Genomic DNA, 14,395 nt, shown 5'->3' with positions numbered 1-14,395 from the left:
GGATGACATCATTTAAAGGAACCTTCATTGTTCAAGAACCATTGAAAGAAGAGGATCCTCTGCGCCAGATGTCTTGAAGATGGAGCCGCTTCGCGTCGGAAGGATGAAGATAGAAGATGCCGTCTGGATGAGGACTTCTGCCCGCCTGGAGGACAACTTCTTGCCGCTTGGATGAAGACTTCTCCCAGCTTCGTTGAGGACTTCTTGCCGCTTGGATGAAGACTTCTCCCGGCTTCGTTGAGGATGAATGTCCGGTCTTCAAAAACTGTAAGTGGATCTTTGGGGGTTAGTGTTAGTTTTTTTAAAGGGTTTATTGGGTGGGTTTTATTTTTAGATTAGGGACTTTGGGCAACGTAAAAGAGCTAAATGCCCTTTTAAGGACAATGCCCATCCAAATGCTCTTTTCAGGGCAATGGGGAGCTTAGGTTTTTTTTAGATAGGTTTTTTTTGGGGGGGTTGGTTGTGTGGGTGGTGGGTTTTACTGTTGGGGAGTTGTTTGTATTTTTTTATTACAGGTAAAAGAGCCCCACAAAAGGCCCTTTTAAGGGCCATTGGTAGTTTATTGTAGGCTAGGGTTATTTTTTATTTTGGGGGGCTTTTTTATTTTGATAGGGCTATTAGATTAGGTGTAATTAGTTTAAATATTTGATAATTTCTTTTTTATTTTGTGCAATTTAGTATTTTCTGTAATTTAGATAAATGTATTTTGTTAATTTAATTTATTTATTTTTAGTGTGATGTTAGGTTTTACTCTAAGGCAGGTTAGGTTTTATTTCACAGGTAAGTTTGTATTTATTTTAACTAGGTAGCTAGTAAATAGTTAATAACTATTTACTAACTAGTCTACCTAGTTAAAATAAATACAAATTTACCTGTAAAATAAAAATAAAACCTAAGATAGCTACAATGTAACTATTAGTTATATTGTAGCTAGCTTAGGGTTTATTTTATAGGTAAGTATTTAGTCTTAAATAGGAATTATTTAGTTATTAATAGTAGGTTTTATTTAGATTTATTTTAATTATATTAAAGGTAGGGGTGTTAGGGTTAGACTCAGGTTTAGGGGTTAATATATTTATTTAGTGTTAGTGATGTGGGAGGCCAGAGGTTTAGGGGTTAATAACTTTAGTATAGTGGCGGCGACATTGGGGGCAGTAGATTAGGGGCTAATAAGTGTAGTTAGATGGCAACGACATGGGGGCAACAGATTAGGGGTTAATAATATTTAACTAGTGTTTGCGATGCAGGATTGCAGCGGTTTAGGGTTAATATGTTTATTATAGTGGCGGCGATGTCCGGAGCGGCAGATTATTGGTTAATACATTTATTTTAGTGTTTGCAATGCGGGAGGACCTCGGTTTAGGGGTTAATAGATAGTTTATGGGTGTTAGTGTACTTTGTAACACTTTAGTTATGAGTTTTATGGTACAGCTTTGTAGCGTAAAACCCATAACTACTGACTTTCAGTTTACGGTACGGATCTTGTAGTTATAGGCTGTACAGCTCACTTTTTGGTCTCACAGGCAAACTCGTAATACCGGCGCTATGGAAGTCCCATTGAAAAAGGACTTTTTAAAAAGTGTGGTAGTTACGTTGCTTGACGGCCAAAAAGGTGTGCGGTACAGCTATACCTACAAGGCTCGTAATACCAGCGTTAAAAGGCTTTTTCACTCATAACGCAAAACTCGTAATCTAGCTGAAAATCTTTAAAAAAAGAGTGAACTGTGGCTAGTGAATTTGGTGACAGTAAACACAAAAGATAAAAATGCTACATCTATTATATAAATCATAGGAAAACCAAGGGTTGCTGATGTTTTTTCTGCCTTTTGTGCTTATTTCTTTTATGTGATCTGTATAGTATGAAGTTGGCAGGATTCACCAGTAATGTAATCCTTAATATGACTTACAACCTATAATGTTTTTCGCTTCATTTGCTTCTGCATAAAAATAAAAAACTATGTGAAAGGATTTGGCTGTAACAAAACAGACCTGCTGGGTGTTTATTTGCAAGGTGCAGAAGATAATCCTGTAATAGGCTTTTAAGTTGCTTACATTTTTTTTTTACTTACAGAACAAAGGAACCCAGATCCTGGAGTGGTGTCCAGACCCAGCAAAAGGCGTGTTATGGAGATCATGTAATCTTTCACAAACGACTGCAAGACAAAAAGCCCTTATAATGAATATGTGATTTAGAAACAGGACAAGATTTGTAGCTTTCCCTTCACAATAGGCTACCGGGTACCTAAAATACATGTTACAAGATTCCTACAATAAAAAAAAAAGTTTATAGGACTTACAGCTGTATAACTATTTAATATGCTTCTTTAGGTAACCAGTTCCAAATGGTTTCTGACAACCTTTATTCCTCTACAAATTATTTAAACACAAAGCAACTTGACATTGTAATAGAAAACATTTAATTATTTATAGTAAAGCAACATATTTTAATTTTGCTCTGAAAATGTTGCGTTTTCCAATTCTGAGAACAGGAAGTGCACATTGCAGATTCTCAAGCAAAAGCAACAGTTTACCCAAACATTTTCTCCCCTTTAATTTGTTCCCAGTGATGTATTTTACCTACTGGATTGTATTAAATTGTTTACTAATAGCTCCTTTGCCTTTATATCGGCATTTGAAATGACTGAATTTGGGCTAAAATTACGAGTGGATTATTAGTTTAGACATGTGTATATATCTATTTCTATGTTAAAGCCTTTTGCAGTCTTTTTTGTTTCTAACACCTGAGACCTCATATCTTTGAGCCCTTATAACTTTTTTATGCATTTATTTTAAAATAAATTTTATTAGATAGTGTTATTATAAGGGTAACCGTACTTTGTAATATATTTTTTATGTGTTTTGTGACACTTTTTTGTTTTGCGAAACAGTTAACTTTAGCTCTGAGGAAGAGCAAACCCAACATGCGTTAATTCCAATTGCGCTCAAATGATCGCATTTACTTTCAACTTGTAATAAGAGAGAAAAACCTGACATGCGTGTGTAACTGTTAGTGCTCCACTTGTAATCTAGCCCAAAATGGAATAAAATAAAAAGGCCCTTTTTAGCACAAAGGGTCACAATCATTTAGAAAAATTATAATATGATTTATCTACAAAAGTTCCCATAGACTATCATGGTGTTTTTCTGTTGATAATATAATGTGACTGTAACCTCCCCCCCCCCCTTACACTGTTCATATTCATGTCTCCTTAATAAAAATGTAAAATGTTTATTATTTTCATAAGGTACAGTGCAAAATAAGATGATTAGCTGTCAGATATATTCAGTGATTATAATGTTGACCAAAACTGTTCCCTATACTCATAATATAGTTGTTTCAAAACCACAGCAGTGTCTGGTGTGTCACTGGCACCTACATATGGGCACTCAGAGCGGCACCCACTACGTGCAACATAACCTTCCAATTCACTACATATGTGTTTTTATGAGGCACACTGTTTGAAGCATTGTACAATGTGTAGGTTTCAGTTCAAACATTGGTTACTGTACTTGCTAAATGCAAGAAGAGATTATCCTGTTTACAATGTAATAATTTGACTGTTAGATAAAGGCCCAGTGTGATAAAGGAAGCGGGAGAGGGAGGCAGAGAGTGTATGAAAGGATATAATAAAAGAGGGGGGGATTTATATGGCAAAGAGAGGGGACAGTCAGTGAGTGAGAGAGGAAAATTTAAAGTTCATGTTCCATTTGAAAGTAATGGTAAACCCCCGCTAGATTGAATCTTAAAAAGGAATTGTACATACTATTGCAAGCTATAACTCTATAAAAAATAAAAAAAGAATACTTTATTTAAAAATTAGATTTATTTTGTAGCCTGTTGGGCTCCTTCACTCCGCCCCATAAATAGTTAATCTCCACTGCAGTGATGTGTAGAGCGGTCCCATCCACTGTAGACGTCAGACTCGATGTGCACTCTAGAACCTGAGGCCAAATAGCGCATGCCTGCAACATTGTTAAAAACGCCTCTCACTGAAATCAGTGGATAGTGTCACAGTCCAAAAAAAAAAGGAAGGAAGGAGGGGCAAGCATAAGATTGCAAGACATGGTGGCATAAAAGGTAAAACATTTTACATTCACACTAGGGGGTCTATTTATCAAAGCGTCAATCTCAGTGCATTCGCCGTCGTCAATACGCTGTCCATGAACAAGTAAATTTCTCTAAAGCTAATCTTTTATTTTTCAACTGTTAATGTCCAAGAAATAGCTACATTTATACCTCAACAAACAATATCTCATAGAAAGTTATTTTCATATTTATTTGTTATACAAATATATAAATATATATATATATATGAATCATGACAGTTTAATGTTAGGTGGGCTATCCCTTTGAGCTATCAGTTTAAGATTATATTGAATCAAATATCAATTTGAATTTTAAAATCATTGTTTCAAATATTACACTGTGTGGCCTAATGTCAGCTTCAATGTTTATCTTTAATTCTAAATTCACATATACATACTTGCAATTTGATTCGTTAGTGATAGTTTAAAATGTATATTTGAATCAGATTGGCTGATATCCTAAATCATGTGATTATGCATATTCCAATCAAAAGTGGTTGCGTCATAATTGGTGCGAAAAGTGTTGCGTCAAAATTGGTGCAAAGTGGAGAGTGTGATTTGTATTATGTGGCTTAAACATGGTGCACATAGATTTTTCACAAAAAATAAAAAGGAAGTTAGCTATATTATGTTGTGTATTTATTTCATTTTTATCTCTATATCTCTTAGTGCGACAAGTTTGGGGCAAAACTTTGCACCAAATTTGTAGAAATAATATTGTTCCCTTGCTTTGTAATGAGAGACAAATTTGTAGCATAATCCATAAGTAGTAATATATTTTTCATTTGTATCCCTATATCTACTAGTGCACCAAATGTGTAGCAATAATATTGTTTGAGTTAGAAAGGGTATACAATTTTAATAGAGTTTCTAATTTACTTTTATTATGTAATAAACTTCATTCTCTTGCAGCATCGAACATAAGCTTTCTGTGTTTTCTGACTCCCATTGAGTTCTATGGCATCCGCCACCTGAAGGGTGGCGGATTGAAAACTAGGTACGCTGCATAGGAATAGACACGAACGTACCTGTTAAATGTTTGATAAATTTGGAAAAGGTTCAAATAGAGTCGAATCTGAATTTGAAACATCTGTAATGACGCAAACATCGATCTGAGTCGGATTGAGATTGTGGGATCGTATTTTACGTCCCAAATTTCAACATTTGCGATCTTGGCGCTTTGATAACTATGGCGGATCAATCTTGCGACAAATATGACGAAGAATTCAAGCGTATTTTCAGTTGACGCTTTGATAAATAGACCCCTAGTAGTTAGTATTATTGGGTCACAAAGATTATGTTAAGATTTAGTAATTAGACTAAGTTGACCATCATTTTAAATCACACTTTAGATACTAATAATGTTATGTTGACTTTACCTGATATAACAATGTATCCAACATACTGATGCTAAATACTCTTCCAGCGGCAAAAGGAAGGCGAAACATGAATGCCAAATTAGAGCCCCGCTCGCGTTCTTTCTGAAACAAAAAGAATTCATTTGTCCTCATTCATTTCCATTTTTAAAAAGAAAAAAAAAAATCTGGGAAAAGTCATCATTTTGAGCAACAAAACATTTGAATGAAATATACAGATAACAGACTCCTCATGTTCCCCTTTAGGAGGAAGGAAATTCAAAATAAAACAAAAATCTTTCCAATTAATTTCTATTATATGTTGTTCTCTTGGTATCCTTTGTTGAAGAGTAAATCTTGTAGACTCACGAGCTTGGATTAAGCACTGTTATGCAACAGTGTTTGCAACAATATATAATAAAGACACATGCACTCTCAACCCTATTTTATTCTATAGAAGAGGATGCCAAGATGATGAAGCTAATTTGGAGTAAATTCTTGTTGCTCATTTGTTTGTGTAATAAGCACTGCTGTAAATCTCAGGATATATTTTATATATGAACATTGAAAGGAATAGAAAGGTCAAAACTGAAAAGTTGTTACTGTTTATTATCTGCAGCATACGCACAGTATACTCGTGCACCAGTCTTCATTTTTTATTTTTTTGCTCAGTTTACATATTAATAAACCAGATTTACGTATTTTTTTATTTTATATTCTATAAGGAAATGTTTTTTAAAATCCCCCACAAATACCACTTTTAAACTATAAAGTTTGTACAAAATGTAAATACAATCATCTCAAAGCTTATTTATATTTACAGCTAAGCGTCAGCGATAATCACATTCCTTCAGAACAACATATTAAATGATTTAGCTACAAAATCCATGTAGGCTTTTAATGTGGTTTTCTGTTTATAATCATTAGATATGTTTTTCTAAACAATTGTTATCGACCCCTAAGTATTTAAAGGTTTAAATGAGTTAATTTTGAAATGACTCTAAATTAAATAAAATTGTAGACACATCTTTAAGTAATATTGGGGACGATCATAATCCTTCAACAACAAAAAAAACATTAAATGATTTATCTACAAAAATCCTCTTAGACTTTAATGATGTTTTTCTGATAATCATTAGATCAGTTTCAGAGGGATTGTGATCGGCCTTATAATAGGCGAAGTGGATAAACCTGAATGTAAACATATCAGACAGTCACCTCCAGGGTTCCCTCTAAGGCCAGTTTTGTGAGTGGCCCAGCAGTAAAACAGTTAATAAGGGAACCACACCTTGCAGTTTGAATTGTGTAGTGTTTGCTAATTGCTCTAATTAACTGTTCCACTGCTGGGCCTAGACGCTGGTCACCTCACAATATTTGTATGAATTCTTACAGGACTTGTAAGTCTATAACAAGAAGGGATTCTCATGGGCTGGCTCTCTGGTGTTCATACTGTGTGAGTACTGTGGATGTGGCCTTGTTACCTCCTCACATTCTCAATCTTGTTTACATAGCTTTTCTATAGAACATATTTCAGTTTTGAAATTTTCAGTATAGGTGGCACCTAATTCAAATGATTCCTATACAAAATATCCCATAGACAGTCTTAAAAACACAAGGTAATGAGTGGGTGAAATGCGTGAGCTGTTCTTACTTCCATAATAAATATTACCAGAGGGAATCAAGGTCGCTGCATGAAGCAGGAGATGTAATTTGTTGCTGTATTTCAAGTCTGAAAATAAGTAGAGTTTCTAAGAGTTTTGCACATTGCCTGCCTTTGTAAAGGGTCTTTCACACCAAACAGATAGGAAAATTAATGCCATACGCAGCAGACCATTAGCGGCACAGCTCTTTCATTGCAGGTCTGGCTAAATAATTAATGGAATAAATTTAAAATGCCTTCAAACTTGTTTATTTGCTTGTAAATCAAGCGTAAACATCAATAAAATAAAATAACAGAGTATGTCAGCCTTCTTTAATATATAATAGATCCGTCTACACAAAAAACACTTTGAAAATGTCTTGTTTTCCAGTTGAATACTTATCAACACCGTTTTATGCAGCTCCTTCTGGGACCAAAAGTAGTGACCTTCTGAAGGTACTATGTTAAAGCAAAATTATATTTTTTATATATAAAAGAATATTTTTTGTATCATACTTTTCTAATATCTTTTTATATGCCACACATAGGGCTATATTACAAGTGGTACGCAAAAGTTAGGGCAGATCGCTAAAAGAAATATTTCATCCACACTAACTTGTGCGCGCATAACAAAATGAATGTCCTAGCGTAAAGTGTAAGGGTTAAATATATATATATATATATATATATATATATATATATATGCACCAAACACTACATAAGTACATTTAAATATATACACAAATATATACATGTGTTTACATATATACACATATATACTATATTTGGAGCCCCTTCCTCTTAAATACCTTAAAAGTTGAAAAATAATTTTTAATCAATTTTAATATATAATGTGTTATATATTTTACATCCCAATGATCTTCACTTTAAAAAAAATGTGCTTTGTATTTTAAAATATATATTTCTATACAGGTATATTTTGATATAGACATATAGGTATAGATATATATTTAATAAAAAAATGATGTATGTTAGGTGTCAAATGCAGCTATGCAAACAACAAGCCAAATGAACACTCACATGTAGTAACCTCAACACAAATGAAGTATGGAAATGGCAAGGAGGGTATTGAAGTCCCAGGTTCCTCTCTGTATTGAAATCCAAGCCAAATCAACTGAAGATGAACCTTTGAAAAAGTGGAATCCCCAGTCCTGTGAATGGTTGTAGCTGGGAAAGAGACCACTGCATACCTCATTTATGTTGAGGTTACTACGAGTGAGTGTTCATTTGGCTTGTTGTTTGCATAGCTGCATTTGACACCTAACATACTACACCAGCTAGGTCCCTGTCATCTGTGCACCCTTCCCTATTCTGTTACTCTAGATTCCATTCCACACAGGATTTCCTTCTTTGGTGACCCCCTCCTCTGGGATTAGGCTGTGAGTATACTGGGAACATTTTTGCCTCCATATCAAGAACTGATTGTGATTAAAAGAAAAAGGAAGACTGTAATTAAAGAATCTATACTGGTGATTACTACATTGGAATTCCTTTTTTTCAATAGCGCTGTATTTTTCTCTGTGTAGTTTTATATATATATATATATATATATATATATATATATATATATATATATATATATATACTGTATATACATACTGTATATCTATCTATCTATCTATCTATCTATCTATCTATCTATCTATCTATCTATATAAAGCTCACAACAACCGGGGTGCAAAATATGTGCAAAAAGGCAGCAGATAAGACCAGAGGAGATAGACACAGCACTCACCAAATTTTAGTAGAATAAAACTTCCCTTTTAATGACTTAAGTTAAAATCCACATAATACCAGACATTTCAGTGTCATACTGACACTTTTATCAATGGATGTGGAGGGTAGAACAAAAGCAGCGGTGTAGATTATAAAACACCTGATGGCTATTTATATCCAAGCAGTGGATCACGTGATACCGCAATGCCGCAGTCCAAGATGTCTTGCGTCAGCCTCTTAACATTGGATCACAGAACCACATGGCTAATTTGCATAGCCAAACCTCCAATCTACGTCACCGAGGGCAGAGCTCTCTGTTATGCACTAAAACAGATGTGCAAAGGGGCTGTAGCATCTCGTGATTACGCTCTCCACAAAACACAGATTGAACTGTGCCGAAATACTGCATTATATGCAAAACATTTAGCACATCTATACAAAAAAAATTGAGAACAATTTAAAAAAAAACATTTATACGTTATGCTGATAGAGATTTCTAAAGAGACAATATGATATGTCTTCTGGAGTGTTAACTTGTATGTTATTTTAGGACAGCAACCAGGATATAAATCAAGTCTAAGCCAATGATTTACAAAAAAAGGCGGGAGGGAGACAATCCTATTGGGGTTCCAAATAGATTGGTCTATCTGTATCCATATGTTGATAGAAGAGAGATATGACTCTGGGTTCATAAGAAAACACTGTAATCAAAAATCACATGTATTCATTTAGGAGTAACAGTATCTAGATGATAGAGTAACTTTTTGTGTCTATCACCCCCTCTGGTTATAGGAGGCACATGAATAATAAGCATAGTCCTCATGCTGGCCACAGTGTGACCTGTCTGTGCAAAATGGCGAGCCACAGGTTGATCCGAGGTCCCTTTGTCGATGGCCTCCCTAATGGTACAGCGGTAGTTAGCCATTCTTTCACGGAAGTTGGTAGTCATTTTACCGACATAAACCAGTGAACAGGGACAATGTAGTGTGTAAATTACAAATTCACTTGTGCAGGTTAGACGGTGTTTGATCTTGTAGCTCCTCCCACTTTGTCGGTGATGGAATTTAGGTCCGGAGATCATGCTGTTACAGATAGTGCAATTGCCACATCTGAAGCAGCATAATTTCTTCCTGTCTTGTAGCCATGTCTTGTATTGATATCACAACCTGTGATAATTCTGTACCAGCATGTCCCTCAGGTTTGGCGCTCTGCGGTACACCAGCCATGGAATGTCCATATTCCTGAAGAGAAGAGACTTATCACTCTTGATGATATCTCAATTCTTATTGATCGATTTCTCCAAAGTCTTGTGGAGAGGAGTGTAAGTGGTTACAAAATGAATAACCTCATTGGTGCTTCCTTCCTTGCTCTGTTTGTCAAGCAGTTGCTCCTGATCGACAGTGCTCAATTGCTCTATACTGGCATTAACCAATCTGTGGTGATAACCCCTTGTCAATAATTTTTCCCTCATGGCTTGTACCTGTGCTTGCTTCATGCTGTCCAAGGCATTGTTCCTGATGACTGATGTGAGCTGGGAGGTAACTATCCCCTTCTTCATGTGGATTTTAACTTGAGTCATTAAAAGTGAAGTTTTATTCTACTAAAATCTGGTGAGTGCTGTGTCTATCTCCTCTGTCCTTATATACATACATATATATATATATAAAGAAAATTTTCTTCTATGTGAAGAACATTAAAATGTAAAATATTCATAACTACCATCCGGTTAAGCACTATAGGTCCAACGAAGATTAACACAAAGATTAACACTCAAGTGGGAGCGTTAATTTGCGCTCCACTCATAATCTAGTCCTAAATTGGATGAAACTGATTATTACAGCTGTAGAACCTTAATACTAAAATTATTGTTAATTAAAAAAACTATTTTATTAAATTTTCATTTGAATTTAAAAAGATCAAATTAGTAAAATTAAATAAGGGAATTAATTAAAAAATGCATTGTATCTACATAAATATGGAATCATTTTGCAAGAAAGAAATAGAGAAATCATTGTTTTTTAGCATAATTCTATTTTTAGTTCAAGTGAATTTATAGAAGGTGTCTAATGAAGTTAGAATGTGAGATTACTGGCTACCTGTTTCATTTATAGTTTTAGGTATCTACAAAATACCCCATGCAGGTGATTTGTGAATATACAAAATAAATACAACAAATCACAGAGAAACAAAAAGAAATGAGAAGCCAGTTACCTTTTCAAGTTTAGAAAGCGCTAACGAGTAACAGTCCTTGGCTCTGAATTGCATAAACCTCATATTAGCTGGATGGGTGAGCTCCGTAATTATGCTAAGACTTGAGAACAACCTGTAGAAATAGAATAAGGGATTTATGCCAAACGCTGACAAACATTGCCCTTTCTACAAGGCCTATATAAATAGTTATAAACAGTATGGCTATTGTTTGCATATTATATTTATTAATTTTTGCTGCCAGAAACCAGTGCAGACTTTTTAAATGGTTTCAAGCATTTTTTATCAGAGAAACACATTGTAACATATAACAACTCAACGTATATTCAAACAAAATGCGTAAATGATATATATCAGAATATATATAGTAATTTTAATTTATTGTGCTAACATTTTAGGGAAACCGTCCTCTTCATCAGAACAAGACAGTGAAAAGACAGTGAACAGAACAAATAGAAATTAGCAATTACGGACCTTTCCCCTAAATGTTGTGCCATATGTTTACCACTGGTGCCAAAAGTGTAAACTGTTAGGGGTAGATTTATCACAGTGCGAGCGGACATGATACGATATTGCGGATCATATCCGCTGCACATTGATAAATGCTGACAGTATACGCTGTTAGTATTTATCATTGCACCAGCAGTTCTTGTGAACTGCTGGTGCAATGCGGCCCCTGCAGATTCGAGGCCAATCAGCCGCTAGCAGGGGGTGTCAATCAAACAGATCGTAATAGATCAGGTTAATTTCTGTCCATGGCCTCAGAGCAGGCGGGCAAGTTATGGAGCAGCGGTCTTTAGACCGCTGCTTCATAACTGCTGTTTCTGGCGAGCATGAAGGCTCGTGCGGAAACAGGGGCATTAAGCTCCATACGGAACTTGATAAATCAGCTCCTTAGTGTCCATTGCTGAAGAAGCCAGTTTGTAAATACATTTCCCACAATACTGTCATGTGAATCAAGATATTTATAAATCACTGCCATTACAGTAGTCGAGACTCCTTGAAAAAGCTGAAGTTGATTGGAGAAACGTACGTTGGAAGAATTCTGATACAAAGAAGGATATTACAACACAGAGGACATGTGGCTTGTGGGTGTTCTGACTCATATTGATTCCCCAATCGACAGAGAATGCTAAGTGTCAGTTGGTACTGTCTTGCCATAGAGTCGTTGTCCCATTAGATTTGTCTGGTGCAGAGTCGTTGTACCATTAGATTTGTCTGGTGCAGTCTTTTTTCTTATGTATGTCTTGTATCATTGTTTTATAATAAATGTTATACTTACTTTTGGGCTGATGACCTGAGTTTTGCCTGCAGATGGGGAAATCCTCTGATTGCTGTCACACCTGAGAGTTCAGTTTAAGAACAGAGTAAAAGTCCCTTCATATCTGTGCTAATGAAACGTCACTATTGACTTTTCTTTCCTTTGAGATTAAATCTCTCCTCACATTGGGACTATATCCTTTAATGACCTATAAATTAATTTTCATAGGATTGAGCACAGTGTTAAGCACATTCACATTTGTTGTTTTATTATTTTTGTATTTTTGTGAGCTTGCTTTGATTTGTGATATTGTTGTGTTTTTCGAATGAATTGTTATTCACCTAATATTGTTATATATTGTCCTACATATTCTGTCTATTTTTCAGTCAAACTGCTTTCTGCAGCAACTTACACAATGTCTTGCTATTTAAACGTTTTGCACAAGTTTTAAACATGATTTGACATACGTTTGGAGGGGAGGAGTCTCACTGTTTTCTATTTGTTCTGTTCACTGTCTGGTTCTGATGTAGTTTGTAATGTTCTGCTGCACAAACTCCTTGGCTTCCCAGTGTTCTAAGTAAGACATTTGTTCAATAAATCAAATGATTTATCGTTTACAATATTTTTAAGAATATAATTTTTCATCCAAACCTACAGACTTATGTATAAACTAATTTACTCCTATTAATTAAAGGGACAGTTCACCCAAAAAAAATTCTCCCCTTTAAATTATTCTTAATGATCCTTTTAACCTGCGAGAGTGTATTTAATTGGTTACAAGTAGCCCCTTTACTCCTATTTCAGCATTTGAAATAGCTGATTTAGCCTGTGGTATCGCCACCTACACTGAACAAATTAATACTGGAGTATAGGCTATTGAATAGCCTAAGTATACACAGCCAGCAGAAGAGATTACACTCTCAGTGGGATGCAGGATAGTTAAGTAATAAAATTATAATTTTCCATTGTTCTCTCTATGTATTGAGCTTTGGTGTTCCAGCCAAATAAAATATAAGGAAGCTATTCTGTGCACACAAACTTAGAACATAATGAGATCTGATATCACCTTTAAATTCAACCCATTGTAATAGACTGTGGTTTCAAAGCACAAAATCAGCTACTTCGTATACACAAATAAGCATGAAAATGCAATTTCTCAAATATTTTATACTCTGCAGTTGGTATAACAAGTCATTTAAAATACATTAATGGAAAAACAATTTTACAGTGTACTGTCCCTTTAAGGACCCTGGAACTTGTGTCTTTATATTCAAGCACATTTACCTACTTGAGTCACTTTTTGATATAAACTGATGCGTAGCTCTGGTGCACAAGCAACTCCTGCTACATATTTTCCACTGATATTAAGATTGGGGCAAATATCTGGGGGCACGCATGTTGGAGAGATTGGATCTCACAGCAGATTACACGAGAGTGGATTCTGACTTTAGTCTAACTTTGCCACCTATTCATTTGAGAGAAAAACAGTGAGAGCTCTAGGATGGAAATGTGTAGATTATTACGCTGGGATCTGAGTGAAAATTTCATACACGCCCATGGAACGCCCATACGCTTTCTATTTTGCATTTATAAGTACAATTTTTTAAGTGTTTTTTGCACATCCAGAATACTTAAATTAAGTACATTTTTCAATGTACATTAAAAAAATGAAAGTACAATTTTTTCCTGTGTATTTTTGTGTGAACTGTTCAATTATTCATGTTGTATGATTTTTAAATTACAAATTAAATTGTGCACTTTGCAATGTATGTGTCTCCTTCCCATATGAAAATACAGTATACGCCCCCTTAGCGACGTGGCTTTATATAATTCCACCAGGGAAATAAAGTATTGGTGAGTACTCTTATAGATTCTCACCAGCCCAGAATTAGATAATCAGGCCCTAAGTTTGGATTTCCTGGAGGAAACTGGAACAGAAAATACCATTGGGTCAGTCCTTATGACAATCTTGTGAGCAAAAATATACTTTATATTTATTTTCGTACAACCTATGTGCTTCACAAAACAAAAAGCTATGCGCATGTTGTATTATACATTACAGAACTGTACCTGTTGTTGACTAGAAGTCATACTAAGCTAATCCTTTTT

General features: G+C 35.0%; 1 protein-coding gene across 3 annotated transcripts in view; it reads right to left on the bottom strand.

The window, feature by feature from the left end:
- The window catches only part of KCNT2 (potassium sodium-activated channel subfamily T member 2), a 701,340-nt gene that overhangs the window by 44,726 nt on the left and 642,219 nt on the right, over positions 1–14,395 (bottom strand). For all 3 annotated transcript variants that reach the window (XM_053693834.1, XM_053693835.1, XM_053693836.1), the window contains 3 exons: positions 11,029–11,140; positions 5,466–5,567; positions 2,070–2,153 (listed from right to left, as the gene is read on the bottom strand). In XM_053693834.1, the coding sequence (XP_053549809.1) occupies positions 2,070–2,153; positions 5,466–5,567; positions 11,029–11,140 (298 nt within the window). The remainder of the gene's footprint in view (positions 1–2,069; positions 2,154–5,465; positions 5,568–11,028; positions 11,141–14,395) is intronic.

The sequence above is a fragment of the Bombina bombina genome, chromosome 10 (assembly GCF_027579735.1).
Source record: "Bombina bombina isolate aBomBom1 chromosome 10, aBomBom1.pri, whole genome shotgun sequence".
NCBI lineage: Eukaryota > Metazoa > Chordata > Amphibia > Anura > Bombinatoridae > Bombina > Bombina bombina.
The sequence above is the reverse complement of the archived record's forward strand: the minus strand, read 5'-3'. Positions and strand labels throughout refer to the sequence as shown.